The sequence below is a fragment of the Malurus melanocephalus genome, unplaced genomic scaffold (assembly GCF_030028575.1).
Source record: "Malurus melanocephalus ecotype Western Australia unplaced genomic scaffold, MMel_1.1 scaffold_26, whole genome shotgun sequence".
NCBI classification, from domain to species: Eukaryota; Metazoa; Chordata; class Aves; order Passeriformes; family Maluridae; genus Malurus; species Malurus melanocephalus.
The window spans coordinates 2672875-2682096 of record NW_026623258.1 but is presented as its reverse complement, the minus strand read 5'-3'; the positions used below and the strand labels follow the sequence as shown (position 1 = coordinate 2682096).

The 9222-nt window shown below is 40.5% G+C and overlaps 1 protein-coding gene across 1 annotated transcript in view; it reads right to left on the bottom strand.

The window, feature by feature from the left end:
- Nucleotides 1-1872: 1872 nt before the first annotated feature.
- HS1BP3 (HCLS1 binding protein 3) overlaps nt 1873-9222 on the bottom strand; it is a 50668-nt gene continuing 43318 nt past the window's right edge. The window contains exon 7 of the mRNA XM_057390436.1: nt 1873-3633. Coding sequence (XP_057246419.1) covers nt 3405-3633 — 229 coding nt within the window. The 3' untranslated portion in view covers nt 1873-3404. The remainder of the gene's footprint in view (nt 3634-9222) is intronic.

Below are 9222 nucleotides of genomic sequence, written 5' to 3'. Positions count from 1 at the left end.
TAGTCTTGTTGCTGATGTTGAGATGAAAATTAAGAATAAAGATATAAGAAGTAAGAATACAGATAAAATTTCACAGTAAAAGCCTTCTCTTTTTGACCTACAGAGGTTTAAACTGTCACAAATGTGATCACATCAATTGAGATGAAATATGGTTGATGCATGCACACACAGACATTCAAGCATCCTTGGTGAATTAGTGACAGTCACAATTTTAAGTGAAACATCAGTGCTTCCTGGTACTCTRTATTAAATCTAACAACCTCAGGGATTGTTCATTTACAGTATGTAATGCCTTAGTGCCCCATGAGCGTGCTGGATTTTCATGACCTTAAATCAGAGGTTGATTTGTGCATTCAGCTGAAGCCAGCTCAGCTTCTTTGCAGAAGCTAACATCTGGGCAAAAATTAGCAGAAATATCAGTTTCAATTAATATATTTCTTTARATTCAACCTAAATTGTAACTGACAGAACTAGGCCTTAAGTGCTATGTGGGAATTAGCTTTCCTAAAAATTCAGCAACTGAACAAACCTGAGCAGACGACCCACAACTCCTCTGTGAAATACTCAGCTTGGTGAAATAATTTAACTGACCCAAATAATCAAGTACACAATGTTAGTTGTCAATTAGTGCTGTACTACAGAGCAAGCAGAATGTTATGCAAAACAAGAAGCTGCTTGTAAAGCAATAGAAATACTTATTACAAGTTCTAATCACTAACCTCCCAAMCTTTTTTAAGGGTTTAAATATAACTCTTTTCAAATCTTTTGATGAACTCTATTTTTAATGTTGGAAGGTGATGACTGTCAGCCAAGAACTACATTAGAGTCCATAATTGAATTTCAAGAGTTGTCAGGAGCAGGCTATTCAAATAGCTGCTATTAGAAGTGATACATGAAAGAAAGAAAGAAAAAAAAGTTTTCTTCTGGCAGGATGCAAAGTATGTTGTATAGTTTCCCCATGTCATTTCTAATAGTATGTTCAATTTTTCTGGGCTACATTTTCCTGACATGCTTCACTTGTAYAATTATGATTCATTATATATAATGTATTCAAGGATTGTAACACACCTCTTAGTGGCCAAAAATACGACTGCAATTAGACATTTGCATTGTAAAACAAATGCATAACATCAGGGTTTATGAAGGATCCTTTTATATTAGTACGTTGACAGGAATGCTAGGGTGGTTTTTTTTGTTTGTTTTTTGGTTTTTTTCTGAAGTAAAGCAGGAATCTCAATATAATCTTAAAAATCTAGCACAGGAAACAATTAACACKTCTTCCTTCCCTGTGCTTTTGTAACTTGACAGTTTTAGGGAAAGCTGTGGGGCAAAATCTTCCTTGCCCATTCAAGGAGGGTGAAGAACTGCACTCAGTCTACTGATCATTAAATCCATGGCCTGCAGATTGGAAGTTTTAGCACTGTTCAGGCTATGTGATGGGCTGTAGTCCAAAAACACAGAAATGTGAACCGTGTCCCCAAACAGTGCTGAGTAAAATGGGGATGATGCTCCCTGAGCCCTCAGTTAAATAYACAGTGCTTGTTCATGACAGCAGGGAGTGCAACAGGAAGGCTGCCCTGAATTAATTTATCCTGCTTGCTATTTCCTGCCTGTTCTTGGGCAARGTATTTATTTTCTCCTCACTGCTTTTATTCCCCTTTTGCAGGGATAAACAAGACTCCAAATTGCACCAGAGCACTGTGGGAACAGACAGGACCAGGCAGTTCCTTTGGATCTACCTTCAGCTGCCCTCAAAGGAAATGAGTGCAGCTACATTTTTGTTTTCATATCTATTTACACTTTCACACCATGCAACACTCCTCATGAGCTAAACAGAATCCATTCTTTGCTGCTACTGTACAACCTGGAGAACAACAACAGTAACACCTGCACATTAGCAAAATGTTTTATTACAGTAAAACATACCATACACAAAGGACAACCAATGGTTATATTTTACCTGTCCCATCAAAGCAAAATACCTTTATAATATTTTCCATTGGCTTAAAAAAGAAATGCTAATAGAAATAATTTCATTATTAAAAATATATAATGCTTTCTATTAATTTTATTCTATATTAGAAAGGCAAATATTGGGATAATAATATGGCTTAAATATATTAAAATTTTCCYTCTTGGAAGCTTGTCTTCATCTCTGGCTAGATCACACATGGAATGAGTTCAGCAATCTCCTTCTGTATGACAGCAGGTATCAACCCACATCAGTTGTACATTCAGTATCTTCGACCAGAGTGCCTAAGTCGGACAAGAAGAGGGAAAGTCTTGGATGCCTATTCTATCATGCTTTTCTTTTCCTGCATATTAAAAATTCTCCAGGATATTTTTTTTCCTATTTTTTCCCCTCTAGATAATGCCAAGTTTGTCCTCTCYTGTTTTAACCACTGCATGGTGAAAAACAGACCACTGTCTTATCACAAAAACTCGTTTTAGCTTAGTGGAATTAACCACTATGGCTGGTTTTTAAAGTTCTGGGATAAGTGAAGGAACAAGAGAGAAAGARTTGACTCCAGAGAGCAATTCAGAGCTCCTCCATTAACACACCTGCACTGAATCAACTCCTGGAAAAATCTCTCTCCACTAATTACAGTGGAAGCTCAGGAAGACTTGRCTGGAAAAAATTAGCCCTTGTGAATCTGGAGCTCACAGGAGACYTACAGCACCCAAACCTCCCATGTACTGCAACCTCCATCTATGTCTGGAGAATGTTCTCRGCCACCCTCAGTCATTTGCTATGTTCCCCAGGAGTCAGAGAGGCAWAGTGTGGTCTTTGCAGGCCTGAAGTTCTCTTACAAGTTGGCATTTGTGCAGCAATTAAGGCAGCAGATTGTCAGRCTTAGTTGGGATTTCAGTGTTCCACTGAAATACAGAGGAACTGTTAACTATATTTAGCAGTTCCTGTTAAAAATTACCAAAATACCAGTCAGGGAGGAAAAGGCTGCTACAAAAATGCACTGGATAAAAGCAAAATAGCCCTTCCAGTGAGCTGAAATGCACTATTTAAAAATKACAGGAACAGCATCCTATCTTGCCTCACACCATTTGTTGGACATTATTCACAGTCATCATGCACACAACATTTTCAATCAACTGGCCAAAACTGTACTACGTTGATACTAAAATTGCAGTAAACAATCTGCAGTCCTGCATCCTTGTCAACATTCCCTGTAAAACCCTAAAAATCTAAGGCAAAATTACATCACTGCTGCACTGCTCTGAAAATCTCAGATGGAGGTTCAGCTACTCAAACTTGCTGCTCTCTCTATCCTGGTACAGAAATGAGCACTGTGACAGTAAAAACACCTGGTCAATTCTTGCTGCTGTCACTGGAGCTCACTGGGARTTGGGGCCAAGAAGGCATCACCACATTTTAAAAATACATATGTTCAAAAAAGACTGGTATCCTGGTTGTTGATAGATTCATTTTCCTGGATATACTGCAGAATGTCCACTTCATTCATTGTCTGAATCTTGTTTTCCTTTTGCTTTGCCAGTGAAGGTGAATTAGTGCTCCTGGGGGCAACTGCTGGCTTCTGAGGCAGTGGTGGTTTTGGTGGAACCTTAGGTTTTGGTTTAGAGGTAACTTCCAAGAGTTTCTCAAAATCATCTTCAACTCTGGAATGAAAAGAAAACATCAGTAGCATCTTGGGAATTTCTGAACTGCTTTCTGTTTTGTAAGAAAATGCAACCTTTCAAAACAAAATTTTCTGCAGGAAAGGATCTCCTCTGATATATTTCTCTCTCCATAGAAGTTTCTGTCAGAACCATCTTTCTTATAATGTGKTTTTTCAGTTCACTGTACAAGTTAATTAATTCTACAGTATGTTTTCAAATGTCTAAATTAAAGGCAATTTGCAATTATTAGAAAAAAGGAACTTTATTTTATTTTGGGAAACAGATGTTTTTGATTTGTGACAGCATGATTTACTTCCCCATAAATTTTCATGGGAAAGTAAAATTTTCCACATTCAGCACTGTTCCCTCTTCATTCCTGTCACCCAAAACTGAGACTGAGCATCCCCACACTCAATGATGAGAAACAAGAAACACTAATGGATTTTAAAATTCTCTGTTCACATTTGGTTCTGGGAAACTGAAGAAGTTTTTGCAACCTAAGACCATACACAACAACTCCTTTTGGTGACAGTTTTCCTCTAATTCCTAGTGAAATAACCCAGAACACCTCAAACAGTTCAGGGTAATTTCTACCTGCATTATTTGACCTTATCAGAGACACAGCAGGTTGTGTGTGCCTAACTCTGTTTCCACATGCACTGTAAAGATTTTAACACTGTCTTTATAACAGATTGTCTTGTGACTCCAAGAGCTGTTGGCCTTTGGAAAGTCAAAATGTGGAGGAAAGAAAAAGAAGAAGTCCCTCCAGCTGCTCCACTCACTGGAACAGGGTAATGTATAAAAGTCTAAGGTGCCTTTTTATTTTCTCCTCCTACATGCCCCATAGTAGTCACTCACAAATGAGTCATTTCATGTCATGTATTTTTTGGTTCTGTCACTCCTTTCCCTTTAGTCATTAGAATCAGGGGATCACAGAATATCCTGAGTTGGAAGGGACACATCAGGATCATCCAGTCCAACTCCTGGCCTTGCACAGGACACCCCAAGAATCACACCATGTGCCTGAGAGCATTGTCCAAATGCTTCTTGAACTCTCTCAGCCTGGTGCTGTGACCACTTCTCTGGGGAGCTGTTCTAGTGCCCACCCACTCTCTGGGTGAAAAGCCCTTTCCTAATATCCCATTTATAACTTCCTCACTGCCAGGCAATGAAGCATCTTTAGGGATTTACCCAGACTCCTGTGAAACCACTGGGATAACTTCTGTTTCCTAAATGAKACAGTGATTCCTCCTTTCTCTCTGTTCACCAGTAGCCCTAGGAGAGATACTGTAAATGCCTCTACAACCTGGCAGTACAATTGGTAGGGCTTTCCACAGACAGTTAAAGTAAAGCTGAGCTTTGCTATCATTTGGGAAGCAACTGATCAGGCAATTGCCCAGGACCACAGGGAACATGATTAACTGAAGAACCAACCTCTCTGAGACAATTTACTCCTTCRTCCCCAGTGAATGTGGTTTGAATGTTAAAACCATAGGTACTTCAAGAGCTACAGCCCCTSACTAAGATAAACTGCATGATTTCAAAGGTTTCTTTTCTGAGTTCACCCTCATTAAAAGCTGTGAGGAATTTAAACTGTACTGCTCAGGCTGAGACAAACTACATCCACCATGAACCAGCCATGAACTCAACAAGGATAAGCCTAAATTATCCACTGTACAGATGGTCATAACCCTTTAAGGTAAAACTATTCCTGAAGTAACACAGATCTTTTTGTGACTCCCAAAGGGAATCTAAAAGGAATCACTTTTAATCAAGGGTACTCTCGTAAAATCAATAGCATGAACACTGATATCTGAAACTAGGAAACACCTGAACAGACCAAATGATGGACAGAGCCATTCACTGCCCCAGAGTTCTGCACCTTGAACYCCACCTGTGATATTCCAGCAGGCAGCGCCTCAAATTTCATCCTCTAAGTAATTCTAGAGATTAAATTCTCTTTTATTTATATAAGATTTCTGATGTCTTTTATTTTCCATGATTCCTTGTGGGTGACATATCCTACTWAACTTACAAAACACACTCAATGTATTTCTGAATTCCTCATTTACAAATAAATTAATTTCATTTAAGCCCAGGCCTTTCTGTTTGTTGAGAGCTCTGATATCCAAGAGATATGACACCTGTGATCACATTGCCAAGACATGTTCTTGTTCTCTTTGCTGATTAATAAACAAAACTTGTTAGGGCTGGTATTTCTGAAGCCTCCCTCCTTGGCATAAACAACTACTGAATGAATCAGTRTCCATGTCATAAGGTTTTGGTTCTTAAATAACAGAAAACATAATAACCAGAGGAACAATACACAATAGTCATAGAGATCACATGRAGGAAACATGATTTTAAACTAGGTGCACCACCCAGAAAGGGCAGCAGTAAATCCAGCTCAATAACTGCATATGATGGTACAAATTCTTGAATTCTCTACTTGTTTCTGTGCTAATCATARCAACAAAACCACTGAGCACAGCCAAAAAAATACCCCCAAAAGATCCAATCTAGTAGTGTGTGGGGGTCTTTAGGGCATGGGGGTTTTGGCATTCTGCTTTTAAGCCAAAGATTCTGCAGGAGAAAGTCTGGAAGCTGATGATGTAATTTCCTTTTTCTGTCCTGGATTTTTTCAAGACCTTGGTTAGACAGAAGTCTCTTAGAGAAAACACAACAGATAATATGTGGTCTTTGTCTCAAAACCTGCTTTTCAGTGCTGCAGTGCTAGGCAAGCTGTTTGATCCACTGCTGTTTGATCATGTGAGACACAACCATCTTTGCAAAACCAAAGAGGTAAAATGCAAAATGCCTCAGGCAGAGATAGAAACAAGGACTTCTATTTCTTGAAAGCAAATGAATTGTTACAGTGCATAACYACCGCCATATTTAACTCCAGGCCAGGAGGAGGAAGAAAAAAATCAAGCAACTATTCTGAAACAAGATTAAAGGAACCTTCCTACCCCATCTTTTTATAGACAATCAGGCACAGAATCCATGTAATTAATCATTCTTTAATTAGKCTCTTCTTTTTCTGTAAAAGAAAAGCAGCGCCACATTGTTTAAAATTCCTGCCACATTGTTGTGCTGATTCACAGMCTCTATTGGTGGAAATACTCTCTGACAGAGAAAGCAATCAAAGCCCTTACTGAAGAAAGGCTGTCACAAAGCCCTTCATGACTGCTGGCATGTGGACTTCCAGACAGTAAACGAGTTCTGACTTGGAGACAGAGGCAGCTGCCACAAGAACATCAACATTTTAGATGCCACTTCTCTGAACTTTGTCCAATCTCTCTGGACCAGATCTTTGGGACAGGAATGRCTATTTGCATGTACAACACGATGGGGACAGGGACATCGGTTTGCTGGGAATGCTTTAATGAGGAGAATCTGTAATGAAAGCAAGAGACAAAGACTGCTGTAATTTGTTAAAGTATCCAAAAGGCTCATGCTTGAAGCTCAGTTGCACWACTAACTGCAGCTCTTGCAGAACAGACTTTCATCTTTCCCTATCTTATTATCTCTATTTTGTCTGGTGTTAATTCCAAGTACATGAGATACCTTAGTGAAGCCTCAGGGAATGGTGYAGTATCACATCTACAACTTGAGAAAAGACTTGTGCCCAAAATTAGGCAGGAGACTTCAAAGTATCTGCTGCCCATCACTCCTGCTATGGTCAGCAGACAGTGTGATGTCCAGCAAGGCCCAGGAAAAAGATACAGATTGGACTTAACCCCAGGAATGCCAGGCACTGGGGTCTGTGAAGGAGGGATCTTCTGCTTCTGCTTCAGCTTTCCCCTACAATCCATYACAGATAAATTCACAGTGGTATTTTAACCAGGGCCAGGAAATATGTCTGGACACTGGAATGTGACAGTCTGTATTGTTTAAATGCTAGAAGAACCACTGGCATGGCTTTGGTCTGGGAGAGATTAGCCCTCCTCCAAAAAAGTCTCCTGCACAACTCGAAGCTGGCACAGGACAGAGACCATTSCCAGGAGGCAGCTGCACACAGTCCCCTTGTTCTGCAGCTGCAGAGAGTCCAACAGCATGGATGCAGCCTGGCCAAGTGCCAGAGTACAGGCTCATCAGTGCAGGTAAATCCCACAAGAAGGCCTCTGAGGAAATCAGCCTGCTGGTTACAGCACTCACCTGGCAAATGAGACAAGTCAATTTTTCCAGTCTGGAAAAGTTCAAACCTCTGTCTCTTGCCTCTCTCCAAAGTTCCTCAATTACCAGCCAAAGGCACAGCTGGGGCAGGGGAGAATAGGCAGCTTTTGCCCCTTGAGCTGATGGTATCTGTCAAAAATGTGAAYGCCCTGGGGCGAGATGGTTGAAAACTGGTGGGTCTCAAGCCCAGCAAAAGCATCTCTTGCTACACTACGGCTCCAGGTCACCTCTCCACATTATTCTATAAAACTCATACATGTTCTTAAGGGTAGGGAAAGGATTAATGGGAAAGGATTAATGGGAAAGGATTAATGTTTCCAGTCTAGCAAAAAACTTCCTGTTTTGTTGGCAAGTTTACTTTATAGCTTTCCAGGGTTTTAAGCAGCATCCCAATACATCCCAGGAATGAAAAAAATAAATGCTTGAAAAACCATCACAGACAAATCTGTTTTTCTGTAACCTACTGCAGCCAAACCAAGGACCTTTCCCCACAGCTTGGTCATAGCAAGCAAGAGAAAGTGCACAGGAGTGGTCAGAAAACTTCTGACTCAGTTATTGCAATGTTCTCTTCTTTGCATACATTGCCCAAATAACCTTCTCCCCAAATGATCTACATTTAAACCCTCTGGAGTTTCTCAAAGCTTTTTTCCTAACTATAGTGCTGTTCTCATATTCTCAGGATGGTGAGCTTTGGTGCTGGAGATGGTGCCCCACATACCTTCARCCTGGACAGGCTGAAGATGTGTTACACTCTGAATTCAGCATCTGCTAATGCCTGCTGAAAGAAGAACACACAAACTTTTTCTGCTTTAAGAATGGCAACAGTTCCTTGGCAAATCTGTAGCTGACAAACCTGCTCAAGAAGCTCTATAGACTGAAAGGTGTTTGGGGTGCAGTTTCACAAACAGCCTCAACCTTTAAAAATATAATGCTCCTGGAAAGTGTTATCAGTGTAATCCTAAGAAGGAGCACACCGGATCTGCCATCACAGAGCAGCAGAACTGGGATCCTGCTGCTGACACCTTTTTCAGCACTGGAAAAAGACAAATGGTGTGCTGACAGCTGCTTCCTTCCATCTCAGCTCCCTATTCATTATCAAAGGTGAAGCTAATTAAATCTCTCCTAAAAGGCTGCTCAGACAGCTGTGATAATTATTTCAGGCTAGGATGTGTGATAATTTATGTAATTCTGTGGGCCCACAGAGCTGCTGCAACATTCACAGGATCAATTCCAGCATTGGTTTTCCACAAAACCCTGATCCATTACACCAGGCAGGCATGATTGAGATTAATGAAGCAAAGAGCGCATGCCTGCAGGGCTATGATCTCACTGGCATCATGGAGACATGGTGGGATGGCTTCTGGGACGGGAGTGTTGGAATGGGAGGATACAGGCTCTTTAGGAAGGACAGGA